Source organism: Eptesicus fuscus, chromosome 9 (genome assembly GCF_027574615.1).
Source record: "Eptesicus fuscus isolate TK198812 chromosome 9, DD_ASM_mEF_20220401, whole genome shotgun sequence".
NCBI lineage: Eukaryota > Metazoa > Chordata > Mammalia > Chiroptera > Vespertilionidae > Eptesicus > Eptesicus fuscus.
Window position 1 is genome coordinate 14547052 of NC_072481.1, and position 19433 is coordinate 14566484.

The 19433-nt window shown below is 53.7% G+C and overlaps 2 protein-coding genes across 4 annotated transcripts in view; one reads left to right on the forward strand and one right to left on the reverse strand.

The window, feature by feature from the left end:
• Positions 1–1285, forward strand: part of GRHL3 (grainyhead like transcription factor 3) — a 33766-nt gene extending 32481 nt beyond the window's left edge. The window contains exon 16 of the mRNA XM_008148082.3: positions 146–1285. Coding sequence (XP_008146304.2) covers positions 146–260 — 115 coding nt within the window. The 3' untranslated portion in view covers positions 261–1285. The remainder of the gene's footprint in view (positions 1–145) is intronic.
• Positions 1286–1999: 714 nt separating this feature from the next.
• The window catches only part of STPG1 (sperm tail PG-rich repeat containing 1), a 39428-nt gene continuing 21994 nt past the window's right edge, over positions 2000–19433 (reverse strand). For all 3 annotated transcript variants that reach the window (XM_008148081.3, XM_054721009.1, XM_028155349.2), the window contains 4 exons: positions 16752–16860; positions 13416–13581; positions 5037–5227; positions 2000–3130 (listed from right to left, as the gene is read on the reverse strand). In XM_008148081.3, the coding sequence (XP_008146303.2) occupies positions 3054–3130; positions 5037–5227; positions 13416–13581; positions 16752–16860 (543 nt within the window). In that variant the 3' untranslated portion in view covers positions 2000–3053. The remainder of the gene's footprint in view (positions 3131–5036; positions 5228–13415; positions 13582–16751; positions 16861–19433) is intronic.

The window sequence follows — 19433 nt, forward strand, 5'->3', positions numbered from 1 at the left end:
TTGTTATGAGGGTCAGAGAGAAAGTGTGAGACGCTTGAAATTGTGGGGATCCCCGATATGTAGTAACCATCACTGTCATCCTTGTCACCAGAGGCCTTGAAAGCAAGGGGCCTCCCACAGTCTAGCCACATCTCTTCTCTTCCAGAATCTTGGTCAACATGGACAACAACATCATTCAGCATTACAGCAACCATGTCGCCTTCCTGCTGGACATGGGGGAGCTTGATGGCAAGATTCAGATCACCCTTAAGGAGCTGTGAGGACCCGGGGGTGAGCTCCAGGCCAGGAGCCAGCTGCCAGTGGCCCCATGCCGCACACAACCTCTCCTCATGCCTCAGTGCCGTTACTTGAACACCTTCCCAGAAGGAAGAGGCCCGAGCCACCGACGTCAGGGCCAGGAAGGGACCTGGGAGGTGTCCTGACCCGAGCCCCCACTCATGCTTGAATCTACTCTGAGCGCTGCCAGTGCCTGCTCAGCCAGACAGTGCCGTCTTGGTTAACGCCCGGCAGACTGGTTCTCCTCCGCAGCTGCTGCCTATCCCGGTGCTGGAGGCGGGCCTCGCTCCCAAAGCCGACCTGACCACTGTCCGCTCCCATTCTTGGTCGTTCCATCGACTTCAGACCAAGGATCTCTCACCCTTGGGTCAGTTAACTCGAACACTCTTGATTTTCAGTGCAAATGACTTTTAAAAGACACCGTGGTGGACGCACCCTCTTTCTCATGGACTTCCTCCGGGCCCGATGTAAATAATAGAGCTGATCGGCCACAACCAAGTGGCTGCTCCATAAATGACCGACCGCCCTGCTCACTGTTGTACACATTTCTCACTCACAGTTTTCATTTATGTTATAAATATATAAGTATATATTGTATATATATGCAACATTTTATATTTTCACGGATACATTTTTATCATTTCAAAAAATGTGTATTTCACATTTCTTGGACTATTTTTTTAGCTGTTATTCAATTATGCATTTTGTATACTCATATAGTATTTAGTAATAAAATTCTGCCTATGTATTACTTCAAATGCCACACTTGTTCCTTTTGTGAAAGTCTGCCAGGAGGAGAGGGTGAGAGTAGACACAGCCTGGCTGCTCCTGTCCTGGGGGCGTTTGCCCCAACTTGAAGGGCAGTGCTGAGCTGGGCACTAGTACAGCAGGCGTCCCACCTGGAGGCGTCCTGCCCAGCTCTCTGCCTGCGTGGTCCCACAGCTGAATGTTATGACCTGGGGAGCACTGACTGGACATGTAGAAGTCCTGGAAGGGTCAGGATGACCTTGCCGAGGACCTCGTAGCTGGGGTCAGCGGGCAGAGCCCAAGGCTAGGAGTTCTCGTGCCAACTCTGCCCTGCGCTCTTGGCTAAGTCATTTTCCCTGGAGCCTGCTCCTACCAGCCCAATGGCCGGCTAAGATCCCCCAGGTCAGAGGGGCCCAAGAACCAAGGCCTTGGGGTCTGGCCTCATTGTTAAGAGTCTGGGGTGAAAGAAAAGTACAGCTCTAAGCATCACTTTAAAAGCGTCTTCCAGAATGTCTAGCTCCCAAGGGACAACCAATGGTTTGCTGAAGAGTTTCCTTTGGCCTGAACAAAAAACTCTACATTGAAACACGGTTGCAAACATCTCAAATCAAGACACTGCACATTTTAAGTATTTCCCAGATTCTGTTGAGAGACCTGCAGATCTGGCAACAGCTTGCTGGACCCGAGTTGGATGCCCCTTTAGGTAGGCAGCAGCCTCTGCTCCCAGACCCCTGACCCCACCCCGGCATCACCTGTTTTGCTCCATGCATTGCCCACCCAGCCCTGGAAGTGCTTGATCGCGAGCCTGCAAATTCTGATCCAACTCTTCAAGGAGAAGGGCCTGCGAGGATGGGAGCACCAGGCTGCCTTAGACCCAGACCCCGCTGCTCCCGCACCGAGCTCCCGCCACCTCCAACGTATCCCAAAGCAATGGGCGCTTGCGGGAATCAGAGGTCACATAGAGGCCAGCTTTGGTGAGATGCAAGATTTCAATTTAATTGGATGTTATTCCATCCTTCCAACCCCTCCCTCAGTGGAGAGCCCATCAGCAGCCAGTTTTGACATGGAGGCCCAGGATGTAGCATTTCCAGAGCAAAGTCAAAGGAGGGCGCGAAAGGGAAGTGAGAGCCTTGTCCTCGCTGTGGGGAGGGCAGGCTGTCTGAGAGAGTTCCACTCACGAAACTGAAAGAGAATGCCAATATTTGGGGAAGGAGGCGTGTGTGGCTACTTCTACCTTCTCCTGGTTCTTTGGGAATCTTCTCCTCTTGCCGAGGGGAAATGACAGGCCAGAAAAGATGCATTAAGTGTCCAACTTGAGCAGGGGGTTGGGGAGCCCAGCCCAGGAAGGGGAAAGGCCGGGTGAGAGTGAGAACCTGCAGGCTCAGGGTGTTGCGTGGCTCCCGTGCCCCCCAGAACCCGTTTCCAGGCTCTGGCTCCAGCAGGGCCCCGCCCACATGTGCTGTTGAACACGGAGCCAGTGAAGCACGCAGCAGCCTCTCCTGGGGGTGGGTGCTGAGCACGGTGACCAGGTGACTGGCTGCCACGCTCTTCCTGAAGGTGAGATCCAAGGGCTTGGGGGGGGCAAGGAGCCCAGGCAACCCCTGCGTGTCTGTCACAAGCGCCTCTGAGCCTTCCAGCTCTGGGAACACCAGGAGGGTCTGGAAGCCGAGGCCAGAAGGCTGTGCTGTCCCCGCTGCAGATGCACGTGGGCCCCAGAGCCCTGGTCAGCACCAGGCTGCTAGGCAGGGCAGCTGCCCTCCTCTACCTTCTCCCTGGAGCCCGAGCGTCAGGAGCCCCTTGCGTCTGAGGGCAGGTGCAGACAGCAGCCTGGCCAGGTGCCTGGCCAAGGAACCGGGGAGGCTCTGTCCTCTCCTCTTCTTCTCAGGAAGCCACGGGGTCAGAGGGCTGGGAGGCCCAATCTCCAGGAGGCAGCTCGAGACCAGGACAAAGGCCGCCACCACGGAGCCAGGTGGCGGAGCTGCCCCACGTGGGGCCGCTGGTGGCCGGGCTTTCCCGTGCCTGTGCGGTCGCTACAACACCGGGATCCACCTGTTGCCCTCGTTGTAGAGAAAGGACTGCTTCCCAGGGAGCTCCGGCTTGTAGGTGGCTGTGAGGAGAGAGGGGCAGCGTGAAGGCGGAGGAGGCCAGGTGCAGGAGTCTCTTTCGTTCTATGTCAGGTAGGACTCGAACTCTGGTTCCCCACCTTCTTTAGCCCCTTTTCACTTCGTGGACAAAGCAAAACTTACTGTCTTTCTATGAAATTTGGGGGGGAAAAGACTGAGTAAAGCGATCCTCTTAAAGAAGCAAGGTGTCAGCTTGGTGGGGTTTTGTTTTGATTGATTTCAGAAATTTCCAGAAAAGCGAAAGCCATGACCCTGCAGGTTCTTCAGGAAACCAGCAGCCGGAACCACAGGGGCTTGGGAACAAGCCCGGGGGACGGGAAACTCACACGGACACTGATCGGGTTAACGAGGGGCCGTGGGTGACCTCTGTTGGTTGCCTGGGAAGCTGCTGAGGGGGGCACATGGCAGTCCAGGCACATCTGCACCCCTGGGGCCAAGCAGGCAGATGTTTGCATGTGCTCATGCCCAGGAGGTACTGTCCGACCCGTGTGCCAGGTGTCTCGCACCATGCACAGCGCAGAGAAGACACGGACACAAAGCTCTTAGGGGTCTGGGCCCAACAGGGTCAGACAAGGGTCTCCCCGGGCCCCCGGGCCTCCTGAGACCGCCCAGCGGAGCTCGGCACTTACAGAAGCATCAGCACAACCAAAATGACCTCTGCCTGGACTGACCAGACGACCTGAAGGTCAGACCGCTGCCGTCTTGTTGGCTTGATTCCGTCTCCAAGGCCAAGGCTATGCGAATGCCTTTCTCCCTGTCCTGTCTGCCTCCCATTCTACTCACCTGTGAGTTTGGAGGGGGAAGGTGTCTCCCCACCAGACTATTTGCCTCCTCCCCAGGGTGGGAGCAGCATCCATGCTCCTTGAAAGACTGAATTTAACAGGCCTGGCAGCCGCCTCAGCTCCGCCTTCCTTCGCCCACCCCACCTGCACACCAGCACACCTGTCCGTGCACACCTGTCCGTGCACACCTGTCCGTGCCAAAGGCCTGTCAAGTCAGGGGGAGGTGAATAGCTAAGGGGCTCTATGAACAGCTTCAAATAGATGCCTCGTGCGATTAACTCCCAGGTAGGTACCCGAGGTCATGGGGTATCACCGATTAAGCTCACCTGTGAAGGGAATGAAACTAGATAGCTTAGCCCCGTGGTCGGCAAACTGGCTCGCGAGCCACATGCGGCTCTTTGGCCCCTTGAGTGTGGCTCTTCCACAAAATACCACGGCCTGGGCGAGTCTATTTTGAAGAAGTGGCGTTAGAAGAAGTTTAAGTTTAAAAAATTTGGCTCTCAAAAGAAATTTCAGTCGTTGTCCTGTTGATATTTGGCTCTGTTGACTAATGAGTTTGCCGACCACTGGCTTAGCCTTAACAGAGCTGCCCAGTGCACAGTCCCCGGTTCGTGCCTGACAAACCAGGCAGCGGGGACGCACCTGCGCTCCGGCTGCCCCTCACTCCCGAGGCCTCGGACACCCTGCTCTCCCGGCTCCCCGTCCATGAAGTGACTCCGCCAAGCGAGGCCAGTGATTAAGACATTCGTGAGAACATGAACTTGTTGACCACCTGACCAAAGCTATGGCCCCTCAGCCCAGAAGAGAATGTCTGCAGACAGAGTCCCAGACCCCTGGAGCCTGTCTCTGAGCCTCTCGGTGGTCATGGTCCGTGGTTATGAATCCCTGGCCTGGATCATCTCTGAGAGCCCTTTCACTTTAAAACACAAAACAAAAACAAAAAAAAACTTTCATACTCAGAAAGTGTAAGCTGAAAAGTCTTCTAAATCCACTCTAACCCCTATAACCTGTTTGGCAAACAACCTACAAATCAGTGGCATTTGATGGCCCAGGAATGACAGACAATTCCGGATTTGGTTTTTACAGTCATTTCAAACAGTCCTCTGACCTGGGCCAGGCAGGCCTGGTTGAGTCGGCGCCGCTGTCCACCGCTTGGTGTTGGACACGAACGATGCACTGGAGATTAAATACTTGGGCGGCCCCGCGTAGTCCACAATCTCGTACTGCCCAGGGCCTGGGAGAGACGGCTTCAGGGGCAGAGACAGAGGCTGGGTGGAGAAGTTCAGGATGGAGTGTTTCCTTCCGAAAAGACAAAATGGGAAGATGTCACTAGCGCAGTCTATTGGGGAAATGGTAGTTTTTAGACATAGCCAAGACCTGCCCAGCACCAAGCCGTCTGCAGGTGGACTGGGCATGGCGCCGGGAGACCTATTTCTTCTTGTGGATCCACTGCTGTGAGCTGGGGGCCCGGGGCCTCAGTTTCCTCATCTGCACGGTGGCGATCATAATAGTACCCACAGTGCAGGCCTGTCGTCAGGGCTCAGTGAGACGGTACAGGAAACACAGACACAGCCCAGCACCACGGGAGAGCTCCGTACACACTGTTGTAATGATGTTACTGAGCTGATCAGGAATGGCAGACAGCATTGATCTCATCGTCAACCCTGCTCGATTGGCAATGCCTGGCTGGAGCTCAGTGAAAAGAACAGAGGCTTCTCATTGGCTCTGTGAAGAGCATTGTGATCTACTTGTGATGTCTGCCATGGCCAGGGAAGGAAAACAGGCATCCTGGGTTCCAGGGCTTTGCTATCCCAAGACTAGTAGATCTCTAGAGACTATTTCAGTGTTGTCTCCCCAGAGCCCTACCACATAGCTTCCTGTCGAGGCAGGACATGGGAGTAGAAAAATGCTGGCTTGGGAATTAAGGGACCCCTGCATAGCACACCCCTTCCATTGCCATGGTCTGTTTTCAGGTCTGTCTCCCCCTCCTTCCGAGAGGGGAGCCTTCCATCTTTCATGCCTGGTGTTGAGAGAATGAATGAAAGAGAAGTGGGACCTGTACTTAGGCCCTAGCTCTGACACGAATTCACTCTGTGCCTCAGTCTCCCCATCTGTAAAACGAGGGGGGTGGGATATGATGACCTCTGAGGTCCCTTCCAGCTGTGACATTCCATCAACCCTTGATTCAAAGAGGGTCCGCTGGGCTGCCCAGGGAATTCTGGGATTGCTATGGGAATCACACTCCTCTCCTCTCCCAGCCATTCAATAGAAGGGCTGCCTGCTCCCGCCTCACACCAGAGTCTTCTCCCCAGGTCTCTCACCGACAGGGAAGAGGAGTTCTCAGAGCACTGAACAGCCACAGGGACTCACCCCAGCTTGAAGCCAGCCCAGCGGAACAGAGGAGGGAACTGGGATCCTGGCCACGGAGGCTGCCGCCCTGTGGCCAGCATCTTCTGGATGGAACAGAGGCGTTCTTAAACTCAGAGCGCAGGTGGGGACCTAGAGCGTCTTAGCCAACTTCCTTATTTTGCTAAAGAAATCGGTGCCCAGAGAAAACTAATCCCCCAGAGTGCAAAGCACATCAGGGATAATGCGGGCCCAGGACCCAAGTCTCCGGTGCCTAATAATCGGGGGAAGGCATCGGGGAATTTTTGAGTCTGAGAGTCACACAGACCTCAGTCTGAATTCCAGTCGTGCCACTCCCTGGCAGCGAGACTCAGACAAGTCCCCTAGCCTATCCACCTGTGGCAAGGTGCAACAGCACCCCACTCTTTCTACCGGACTTGATGAGTGGAGAAAGGCATGTAAGGCACCTAACGTAGTGCCAGCACACAGTAAGTGCTCAATAAAACTAGTCATTGCTATTGTGATTCCTCCAGCACTCTGCCCAGCTGCTTGGTCTCAGAGGAGCAGCCGAGCCTCCGGAAAGGGAGCCCTCCCTCACAGAGTCACCCAGAGGGTGGACACTCCCACTGCCTGGAGAGGGGAGCGGTCGTTAAAAGCCACAGCAAATCTTCCTGAGGCTCCAACAGCTGGCTTTGATGCTTATGTTTAGAACAAAGGTGCCATAGGAAAAGGGGGGGAAACATTGCCTCCTTTTCCCCCTCCAGCTGGCATGGGAGAACTGGTTATAGTGTGTGATCAGCCAACTCTCCCCTTATAAACAGAAGCTGGCTGCTCCTTGTTCTGGCTTGGGTCACCTCTTCAAAGAACTCCCAGAAACTAGATGAGTGTGTGATTGACATAGCTGAGAAACAGGCTTGATTCCTGGACATTAGGTCTGAAATGAGCCAACCGCTGCATGAGGTCACCCCATTGTCTGAGTCTCCCCCAAGCCCGATTCTTTGAGACACCGTGAGGTGCCTACTTTCCCAACCAGGGACACCTGCAGGAGGCTGAGCAGGCAGGGGCAGGGTCTGGTCAGCATTCTTGGTGAAAATGGTCAGAAAAAAAAAGAAAAAGAAAAAGAAGAAAATGGGTCAGAGAGGTCCCTTGCCCTCCACGCCACCAGCATGCCCAGGAGTGGCTCGGCCCTGCCAACTCAGCTCTGGGTCTGCAGAGAGTGTCGGCCGTGTGTGCGGCTCTGGGCAGGCATCCTGGGGCGTCCAGGCTCCTCTGTGCTAAGACGCAGGCCCTGCACGCCCCTGAGAGCTTGGCAGTCCACTGCAGTGGCAGTCACGCTGGTGGCAGCTGAAGGCAGGCCCGCTTTGCACTCAGGCGCCCCCAGTCACTAGCTGTGTGTCCTTAAGGTCTCTGCCTCCCAGGCCTGTTCCTGCTTCTGTAAAAGGAAGGGTGATAATACCGCCACCCAGGTTGTTATGAAAACTAGCTAGTGCTTTACTCACATTTTTTTTTAAATATTAAATATTAAACTAGAGATAAAAACTACATTGAGAGTGCAGAGAGAGAGATAGATAACGATGATAGATACATGGATAGATAGATAGATAGATAGATAGATAGATAGATAGATAGATAGATAGATAGATAGATAGATGAGAGAAAGAGAGAGAGATAAAGATAAATGATAGATAGATAGATAGATAGATAGATAGATAGATAGATAGAGAGAGAAAGAGAGAGAGATAGATAGATGATAGATAGATAGATAGACGGACAGACAGAAATCTACCCTCGAAGGGCCAGCATTTGCCCTGAAAGGTGGGCAGGAATTCTCCAGGTAGGAAAGGTGGGCAAGGGCAAGGGGGCATTTCCAGCAGCGAAACAGCAGGGGCAAAGACTGCAGCCCCTCGTGACAGGAACTGGGGCGCAAGGAGACCAAGGGTGAGCCACCTTGCCTGCCTTCCTACCTCAATCCGCCTGTGGTTTCTGGGTTTCTGGTTGTTTCTGACCACCCGCCCTCCCAGACCCCGATGAGACGCTAAAGGAAAAGCTTCCATGCGTGGCTCAGCGCAGCCCAACCTCCTGTGCCCTCTGCCCCCGTGATGCCTTCTGGAAACACCCAACACCAGTGTTCAGCTACTCTGTGCTTTGCCCCTGCTGTTCCTTCAGCCTTTCCCTGCAAACTCTGATTCTGCCTTCACTTCTCTCCTCCTGCGGGGGAATTCGCAGGCCACAGCCTCTCTCCTCCCCACCGCCCCCCCCCCCCCTCGGGGAGCCTGGGTTCGCACCCTGCTCCAGCACCTTGGTGAGTCTGCACTTGGCCTGTTAAGTCTACGTACAGTGCTGACCTGTAGGAGAGCTGGAAGCATGGCCCCAGATATTATCAGTGTAGCCGGCCCCTCCACACATTCTAGCCATTCTTTTCTCTGCACAGATCTCGCTGTTTCTATGCCCCTCGCTTGACTAGCTCTTAAGGGAGAGGGTTGTGTCTGACTCATCTTCGAGGCCCTGTCCCTATTTCTGGGATATTTGCTGAACAGCAGAGAAAAGCAGAGGGGTTGGAGCGAGTGGGGGAGCCCAGACATCTGGACCCCCCCTCCTCCCCGCCCCCAGACAGATTTATCATCGGCCAGGGCTGCCCCCCCCCACCCCCCCCACCCCACCCCACCACCACACCACCACCGTGTGGCGGCGGGGCTGGGCCCATGGCAAAGGTCAGGCTGGATCAAACCCGGGCAGCCCTCAGAGCTTTGTGACGGGCTTTTATGAGCCTCATGGCTCAGTTATAAAAGCCACCCTGGTCCTGCCCCGTGGAAAGAAAACATCTATCAAAGCTCTGAGTTGGCCACAGCTGGATTAAGTGTGTTTGCAGCTTCCAACGTGAGCTGTTTGCAAATCGCTGAGAATAATGAATGTGTCAGAGGGCTCAGCAGGTCACTGGGGGCGGCATGGAGACCCCGGGGACACGCCCAGCACAGACTCTGCCTCGGGGGTTCCCAGGGTCTGGAGGGATAAAGGGGCCATTTTTCTCCTCATTACAGGGCAGCCATGCCCCTGGGCTGGAATGCAGTATCTGTTTGGCAGGTAGCAGGTGACAGATTACAGCGTTGGGGAAGAAGCGCCCCATATCTAATTGAAAACCCCAGGGGAACTTTAGGTGGGTCCCTCCTAATCACCCACATTGAAGGGGGGCCAAGGGCTTGATTCTCCGGGCCCAGCTGTGACAGTGGCTTAGGGCTCCCAGAAGGAGACCCAGGGTTAGAAAGATGTCAGAGGGAGTTTCACCTCCTGGAAGGCTGAGCTGGGAGAAACGGTTTCTCTCCAAAAGCCCGACCCACCCTGACCCAGTGAGTCATCACCGTGACCAACGCTTGGCAGGCCCTTCGCTCTGCAGCCCCCTGGGAGCTGGTGAGGCCTCTGAGCTGCTGAGTCAGCAAAGTGGCCCGAGCAGGGGCCCCCTGTCGCCTGTTCTTCAACAAGGAACCCAGAACTGGCCACAAACAACCCGCCAGCCCTCACACGGCATCCGCCCTACAGGGGCCACTCAAGACACGGAGTCCAGCCCAGCCGGTGTGGCTCAGTGGTTGAGTGGCGGCCTATGAACCAGGAGGTCACAGTTCGATTCCCGGTCAGGGCACATGCCAGGGTTTCTGACTGGATCCCCAGTGTGGGGTGAGCTGGAGGCAGCTGATCAATGATTCTCTCTCCTCATTGATGTTCCTATCTCTCTCCCTCTCCCTTCCTCTCTGAAATCAATAAAACTATATTAAATTTTTAAAAAGTAATGCCAGTTGAGTGTAGAGGATCCTCTTCAACATGTATGCAAGCTTACGGTGCGCCGAACCTGGTGAGCTCTGTGGGTTAGCTTACGTTATTCTTGCCAGCACCTTACAAGCGTTTGTTCTAATTCACAGAGGATGGATTTGGATTTCCCGGGAGTTCAGTGACCCCTCCTTCCAGGTTCTCGGGCCGGTGAGTGAGGAAGGCAGGAGTTTGGGGGTGACGGCCAGCCTGTGCGTATCCCTCTCTGCCACAGTCTCCCAGGAGACGCGACAGGCTCAGCCCCTGCGGCTCTGAGCTCCTGTCACATCGCCACCCTCTCACCACTCTGGGTGCCACTCCTGCTGGTCGGTAACATCCCCCCGGTTCCCCCCACACCCTGAAAAGAGCAGAACCTACATATCATTTTGCAAGTTGGACCCTCTCCCAAACGGGGAGCCAAGCCCTTCCAACCCAAGACACACGGTCACACGTGTGTTCCGTGCACGTGACAGAAAACTGCACAGACCTCAGGGGCCTGAGTCTGGAAAACACGGGTGCCCAGGCACTCCTGTCCCTCTTCCCTCTGGGACACAGGGGAGCCTGTATCTTTCTTCATCTTACATCATTCCTTCATCATTAACATAAGTGGATGGATCTGTTTTTACAATAACCAAAGCACGCTTCAGTTTTATCATCTCGTCTTTTAAGTGAAATCACAGATTTCTCAGCTCCATCCTTTCCACGTCAATTACAAATCTGTCTGTCGGACCTCCTTTGTGGGTCCCGGCTGGCCCCGTGTTTGCTGCCCGCTCTGTGCTCTCCTGGGCTCACGGAGCGTCAGGAATGAAAGACCTCCCCTCTTTTCACACAGAGAGAAACGCAGGCCAGAGAGGTGCTGAGAGCAGCCCCGACCCCAGAGCCAGTGAACACACATGTCCTGCCACAGAGGCTGGGCCGCCATCTACTCGCCCAGGTAAGCCTGAATTTAAGAGACACTGGGCTTAATAGGTGCCTTTGTGCAGGCCTTCTCAGAGCCTTTAATAAGCCCACACTCCCTGCGATGCTCCCGGGGCAGAGGGTTTATAAGTCGTGTTTCCGAGGCTTATTAACCACGGATCCATTATTCACAAAGCATCTCGGAGAGCCAGTGCGCCCCAGACACCGCCAGACACGCCAGCACCAGTGCACTGCCCCGCTGGAGAGACGGGCTGTGTGTGGCCACCGACCGGCATTCTGCCGCCTGCGCCCCTGCCTGGCCCGGCGTTGCTCCCGGTGAGCCTGGCTGGGGGGTATGGTGTTCTGTTCACCGGAGCAGCTCCACAGCCTCCAGCAAGGCCCAGAAGCCTCCAGGGCCTGTGGACTGGCAGATGCAAAGGCCATTTAATGAGATTATTTCAAACTGCTCATCTCGATTTAAGCCCAGCCAAGTGACACTTCTCTGGGGAAAGCGGTTAAACATGGAGCATTCTCCACACTCCTTTCCCCATTTCCTGACGAAGCTTCCAGATACGGGCTGGGGGACTGAGCGGCCATGCCAAACACCAGCTGCTCGTATATCCTAATACTAGAGGCCTGGTGCACGACATTCATGCACTGGGGCGGGAGTGCCTCAGCCCAGCCTATGCCCTCTCGCAGTCCGGGACCCCCGAGGGGTCCTTAGTGCTGCTGCAGAGTCTGGAGAGGCTCCCGCCACCACCACTGCGCTCACCAGCCGTGAGCCCAGCTTGTGGCTGAGCGGTGCTCCCCCTGTGGGAGCGCACTGACCACCAGGGGGCAGCTCCTGCATTAAGCGTCTGCCCCCTGGTGGCTGGTGCACGTCATAGCGACCGGTCATTCCGCCGTTCGGTCGATTTGCATATTAGGGTTTTATTATATAGGATGCCTGTAGGGTACAGGGTAATCGCAGCTATGATAGTAATAGCTGTTTTCAAGCACTTTCTCATCTAATCCTGACAGAACCCCTAAAAGATAAGGTTCTTATTTCCGCCTAACAACGTGGAAACTGCTCAGAGAGAAGTGTCTGCAGGGGACCGAGTCAGGACTCAGACTCAGGTCTAACTGCACAGCCGTCCTCTTCTCCACTCTATTCGCTGCCAGAGTAGCGGGGAGGTGGTGTGCGTGGTGCCTAAGCCAACCTGAGGCAGGAAGTCCCTGATGTTTGGAGAGAGCCTGGTCCTGAGCCCGGGAGCCTGTGAAGGGTCAAGCTGCAGAACCAGGGACCAGAGGGCTCCCCCCGAGATCCGAGTCCCCAGGGACCAGAGGGCAGACGCAGCTTGTCCTGCGGGCTCCCCCCGAGGTCCGAGTCCCTTCTCTGGATCCTACGCTGCACTCGTCAGGTTCATGTCGTGCTGGGCTCCCCAGCTCCCCTCTCTCCTTGCCCTGAACCATGCCCATCGTTGTCAGCCTCCCTGGGGTGCCCAGACTTCTGACCTGCTGTGGCTACGAGCCCAGTCGCCTGTTCAGAGGTGCCCAGGTCCTATACGCTCGGTCCCAGCCCCTGGTCAGCCCTCCCGGCAGCCAATCCTGCCTGGAGAAGACTCTGCAGGGGTGCGGTCTTAGATGGCACTGACCTTAACTCAGTTAGTTTTACAAGTTCTAGAACCAATTGAAAGGTCATAAGCCCTCGGAGTCTTTTAGTCTCTTCGGTGAATGTAACACCAAGTACCTGTCTTTATTTTTTAAATTTGTGTTAATAGTAAGTCACCGTTTGCATCTGCCATCCATATGCCAAATCTATATTTCTAAATCAGCAAACAACACTGTGAGGCATGAATTACCCCCACTTTACAGATGAGGGCATGGGGGCTCAGAGGGGAGGGTGCAGTGCCCAAGGTCACCGAGCAGGAAAGCAGAGCTGAAGTTTCAGTCCAGCAGGTCCGACCAACTCCAGGGTCCGGGCTGCTCACCGATCAGCACAAAACTATGCGAGCTCCACTGCTTCGCATGCCTGCCACCCCGCCCCCCGCCCCCCGGTGGAGGTTTATGTTGTGAAATAGGACAGTCAGCCCGGGAGAACATGGCATCGTGGGGAATATGGAAAGAGCCAGACAGTTCGGGCCTGATTCCCAGCGGCACCTCGTTAGCCTGTGGACTTAGGCAAATCTCTCAGTCTCCCTGAAGCCCAGCTCCCTCCTCCAGGAAGAGTAATTCTTACAGCAGGATTGTTATGATACTTGGGCATGATGTTAAGTTCCTGGTACCGAGTAGTTGCTCAATACGTATTATGTACGCAACACACTTACTGAGCACCTACTATGAATCAGCAAGGACAGCGACCTGGCACAGCGTCTGACAAGCAGTGGCACCCCTCCCTTTCCCGCCCATGTTGGGGTCCTTCCCAGAACCGCCTTTCAAAAGAAAGGCCGGGATCAGCAGGACTCACGGGATAAAGGCCTTTTTCGGAATTGTGATGTGATCGTGTGGGTTGTAATAACCGGGTCCCGGGACGGTTGATGTCAGTTTTAATCCACGGTCAGTTTTTGATTTAAAACAGGACACTAATGTCGTTGGCGACTGCTTCACAAGGGATTCGTTGATATCGTAATGCCCTAAACAGAAAGAAATTTTTAAACAGAATAAGAAACACTTCTCAAATAAATAAAGAGCCATACCTCCCGCCTAAGAACACATTAATGACTGTAAGGCGATATCACTCTGAGACGGTCCAATGCCAGGGCTGCCTGAAGGGGCTGAAAACAATCCTCACCTTTTAGCGAACACGGGCCACATGCATCACATACTTAGCCCATGTAATCCTCCCGCAGCCCAGCAGTGTGGGTACTATCCCCTCCTTGCTAAACACGAAGAATCTGAGGCTCAGAGATATTAAACCATTTGCCCGAAGACATCCATCTAACCAGGGACTAAGCCCAGCTGCTCCCTCCTCGATAAAGAAAGAAGGAGAATTCTTCCAACGATGGAGTGGTTGTAGTAGTGGAATAACATATTACGTTCCTGGCACAGAGTAGTTGTTTTGTAACTACTTTGCAATTAACAAATACTTACTGAACACCTACTATGTGGGCCCAGGCCACCGGTCTCCAAAGCCCCTGCTTCCCCACCATGCCCGATCTCAAGAAACGGTGACAGAACAAAGTCAATGTGACTGTGCACAAAGCTGCCAGGAAGAGCAGGATGCTCCGAGCTGGGGGAGGAGGGAGCAGTCTCGCCCCTAGCTTGTGGGTGCCCTGCCAGTGGGTGCAGGCGTTGGGAGTACGAGCAGCAGCACTAGGCAAAAGCGTTGAGGACGTGTGCACACCCAGGCTCCCCAACACTCCGAAATTAAGAAAATGATTCAACAGATGGAAAAGCCCTGAGCATATGATGTACATCACAGCAGTCACCGCAGTGAAGACCATGGGGCCACCTGGCCGTGTTTCCGAAAATAAAGGTGAGTGAATAAGCGAGGCCAAGCCTGGAAGTCTATGCCCTGTGATGGCATCCAGGTACAAATGGATAAGTCTGAATACAAATGGGCGGCACCCCAGGCAAAGGGGGTAATTATATGAGGGGTGGCATTCTGGGTGGGAAAAATAGTCCAAATTTCCTAAACATTGTAAAGTTGGCTTTGTTTCAAGAAAATGTACTTTTCTCTTGCAAAAAGTACTGAAAACAACATTATTACTTGATTAGCAAGGTTTTCCTTAAAGGTCGTGCCTGGTGCCGGCCAGGGCAAGGTGCCTCGTGACCCCTGTGCTGAAGGGCAATTCGATCACAAGTGGCGAAAACCTTAACTGTTTACATGCCTCTGGCTTAGCGATTCCACTTTCAGCAGTTTACATGAGGGAACAATCTTGATTGCACACAAGTTGGGAACTACAAGGGTGCTCGCGGCCACGGTGTTTACATTAGTGATCAGCTCAAAACCGCCTCCATTTCCAGTGAGAGAGCATCTGTCCCTTCACGCATGGTACCACCACACGGTGGCCTACTCTACATCTGCTTAAAAATGAGGCTCTGGGAAGATTTTTAATAACTTGAAGAGAGTTCCCAGCATAGGGTTAAATTTTTCTTTAAAGGCAAACGCCCAGCTAGCAGCCTGTGTAATATTGGTCTATATCTCTCATTGTCTTTCTGTTTCCTTCTCTCTCTCATTTACTGCTACCGGAAAGGGTTAAAGCGATGCTTGGTGATAAAATGCTGAGAAGCAGAAGTAAGGAGAAAGGCACGCATGTTCCCGTGGCCCCGAGAGCCCCGTTAGCACTGGTTCCCCGGGCGCGGCTGGGCTCTGCTGCCCGAGGCGGGGCTCCCTGGCAGATCCGATTCTGTGACCCACGTTTGCAAGCGACACTTTAACACAGGCCTTTCCCCGCGCTCAAAAAGACAAGAAAAAATAGAGGTGGACGTGAGTGATGTGGCTGGTACATCTAAACTGGAGGAAATCCAACCAGCAAACAGGTCCAGGTGAGCATTTGCCTGGTGTTGACGGAAGGGCACGAAGAGCAGCAGATCCAATCACCGCTCCACATCTGGTGTTCTCCCAGAGGGGGAAGTGAAACCATGGTGTTACTTCCGAGAGGTGAGAGGTCAAAGCAGAGGTCCCAGGCCCCTGGCAAGTGGAGGGGGGAGGTGTCTGAGGCACCAGGCAGGCATCAAACCCAAGAGGCCTGGGTTAAAATCCAATGGGACCCTGGGCTAGTCACCTGCTTTCTAAGTATCATTTCCAACTGTAAAAAGGGTGAAATAATAATATTAGCTCACACTGCTTTGTGGAAAGCCTGGGGCACACAGTAGGAGTTTAACCGACACCGGTGCCCCCTCCCCCATCCTGTTCTCGGTGATAAGACCTTCCTCGGGGAGTGGCACATGCTGGCTGCAGGGGTGCCCGCATCCCGGGGCCCACTGGCGGGGCCTCTGGCCAAACCCCGGGATGCCGGCTTTGTTCTCTGTACAAACAAACAAGGTGGGGCTTTGCCCTCGGATGATGCAAGGCCGGGGAGCTTTAGCCCGGGCTTAGCCTCCTAATTAGGGCTGATTTTGTTATTCAGCTTCAAACTAATCTCAACTTTAATCTGCATTTGCTGAAATCTGACAGTGCACTGCAATTTTGTCCACACCCCCTCCAGCAGGCGGGATCGCCAGGCAAACCCTGCTCCTCCTCTGGGCGGGGCCGCGGCTCCCTGGGGGTCTTCAGATCCCGCGGGGAAGGTCTGATAGAGGGAGAGCTCCCTGCCAACGGTTCAGGCGGGGAGGAGGTGGGGGAGGGGCTCGGGCACAGAGCGTCCAGCCCAGCGGGGAGAACACTCGCAGGCCAGCCCTGTGTGCTCCTGAATCCTGGCGAGTTCAGAAGTCACAATGAATGACAGGCAACAGTCTCCTCATCAGACACTCCTGTGACACTGGGCAAGTCACTCCCACTCTGAGCCTCCTGTGAGGACAGATGTGTGAGGGCTGCAAGGCAATCCACTCTGGGTACTGTGTGCCCCAGCGGCCTGTGGGGGGTGCCTGGGGGTGGGGATGAACACACTTGGGAGGTGAGAAGCCACTTCCCCACCAGCAAGGCTGCTTTGGGGGCATTTCCAGAACCAGCCATTCTTCCCCGAAAGGAGGACAGCCCCTCTCTTCCTCACGCTTCTCCCCTTTGTTCAACGCCTGCCTCCACCCCTCACTTCCCCAAAGCCTAACTCCTTCCAGAGACGGCTGGTGGAGGCCTGGGTGCCCTCAGATCCGATCTGGACACGACCCCTTCGGTCAAGGCCAGTGCAAGGCGGCTGCCTACCTGGTGCCGGTCCTTTTCCAGGGATGGTGAACACTCCTCTCTCGGTTTTGGACAGAAACTCGGCTCGGGCACAGACGTTGTTTCTCTGCTTGCAGTAAGAGACGGAGGCCTGGGGAGAGAAACAGCGCGCTGTGCCCAGTGCCTGCCTTCTCTCTGTCTTTGTCATTGTGCCTGGACGAGGGTCACACTCTCCTCCTCAGAAAATGAATGATGTGAGTGGAAAAGGTCACACGGAGAGTGCCTTCACCATCACCCAGCTGAACTGGCTATGAGCTCGGGGTCACCAGCAAGTGTCTGCACAGGGCAGGTGATCCCGCATAGGACAGGTGATCACACATGACAGGTGATCCCACACAGGGCAGGTGATCCCACACAGAACAGGTGATCCCACATAGGACAGGTGATCCCACACAGGGCAGGTGATCCTGCACAGGGCAGGTGATCTGTACATGTGCTTTAATTTCTCTGAACTTGAGTTTTCTCATCTGCAAGACGGCTCCGATAACCCCTGCTCTACCTGACCCAGTGTTGTTGAGGTGGGGCTGGGGGGCAGGAGGCCAATGGAAATCATCTATAGCAAAGTGTTTTTTAAAAACCATGTAACTCTACACATGCAAATTATTTCCATTCTTTTTCCGGTGTTTTTATTCTTTTCAGAACACTCAGTCCTACACATCCCCACCTGATTCCTTACTGCGCAGTCCCGCTGTGAACGCAGGGTTTGGGGCATGCTAGGAGATCGGGTACTTTAAGATTATAATCAGGTGTGAAAGCACTCTCTTGCCTTGATTTTTCTGGACTGACCAGAAGTTAAGAATTTTGGTTGACCCACACAATACACATTGGAGAGTGTCCAGTGTGTTTGGAACGTCAGAGAGAAGGAAACAGAGCCCTGAGATCACGCTTATGCTACACGTGCATCACACATACTTTAAATGCCAATGTGCGGTCCGGCTCCTGTATTCACTCGATAAAAGATGCCATAAAAACTGTACGTGCGAAGGCTGGGAATATTTACCGAATGACTGAAAATATTTGCTGGGGCCAGGATGGTTTGATTTTCTGTGATACTCCTTTGTCCGAGAAATGTTTCTCAAGAAATGCAGATGGCATTTTGATTTTGTGTTGACAAAGGCGGAGGAATTTAGCTTTTCCCAGGGTCCTCATGGCTAGACTGCCTGCCGAGACGGCAAACAGAAAGATCAGATGGAGCAGGCTAATTACTGGGCCCAGGGCGAGGAGCCAGGCTGCCGGAGAGGAAGTAATAACCCGGAATCGAGGGAAAGGATTCGAATGGAGGAGCGGGGACCGTGGTGAGCAAAGGCGAAGAAAGGCCTGGGCAGACCTCAGCGCGAAGTGTGGCTAACAGGATTATCGCATTCTGCTCCTCGCCAGTTGACTCAGCCATTGTTCTCCGGGTCTGGAAAAAGCCACCTGCAGACAAAACACTACCGCAGCTCCATTCCTCGCCCAGACAGAAAGGCAACTGAAAAGAGGGCATTTCTGTGCCCGCTGAATGTGTGCCCCTGGAAGATTTCACTGTTACACTAGGAAAATAGCAGCTTCACGGGCGGGTCAAAGAGAATGGAGCTGATTTATCGTATGGCATGGGGGGGGGGGAGCGGGGGAGACGCGGAATCCAATATGTAGTTAAGTAGAAAATGCACATGTACTGTGCACAGCGTAATCCTAACACTGGAGGGAGGGGCTCCGGGAGGAAGAGAACAGGAAAGAAACCGCAGCTGGTTTTTGCCGGTGGTTTGCTTTGGGCAGCCGCATTTTCAGGGACTTCCACTGTCTAGCTCCTGGGTTGGTATAATGCCTTATGTATCCACATTCGCTGCCTCGTTTGCTTCTTTCCCTAGGGCAAGTGTAATTAATTCCATTTTACAACTGAGGCTCAAGAGGTTGTGTGTCTCCCCCAAAGACGGGGCTACCCATCCCTACGGACTGTGGCGTCCTCGGGCCAGGGGCTGTGCTAAACGCTCAGCATAGATTACCTCATTTAATATTTGCATTAACACTATGAACTAGGTTAGATGTGTATCCCCATTTTACAGATGAATAAACTGCGTCCTGGAAGGTGAAGGTACAAGGCCCCATAGAACTTGACCAAAGCCACACGATTAGAAAGTGGCAGAGTCAAGATTTGAACTTGACTCCATTTCTTAACCATGAATTCTGCCTCAGTGACTGTGAAGTGGTCAGAATTGGCAGAGCACTACTCTTAAAAAAACCAAAACACCATTTTCTGATATGGAAAGATAGAAGTGTATTTTCCCTATAAAACCTAAAAATTAAATTAGTAGTATCTGCAGATAAAATGGCAAATAATATACACTGAGGGGCCAGATTATTATGAACTCTGAACACATAATAATCTGGCCACTCAGTGTATATCCTATATAATAAAAGGCTAATAGGCAAATTGTCTCCTCAACCAGGTGTTCGACCAGCAGGCAGGCCGGCCAACTGCCCATGTCCCCTCTCCTTGGCCAGGATGGCCGGACCCCACCCATGCACCAGCATATATATATGTATATGTATATATATATATATATATATCTACCTAATAAAATAGTAATATGCAAATTGACCGCACCTTTGCTATGCCAAGCCACGCCCACCAGCCAACGCCACGCCCACCAGCCAATCAGGACGAGTATGCAAATTACCCAACAA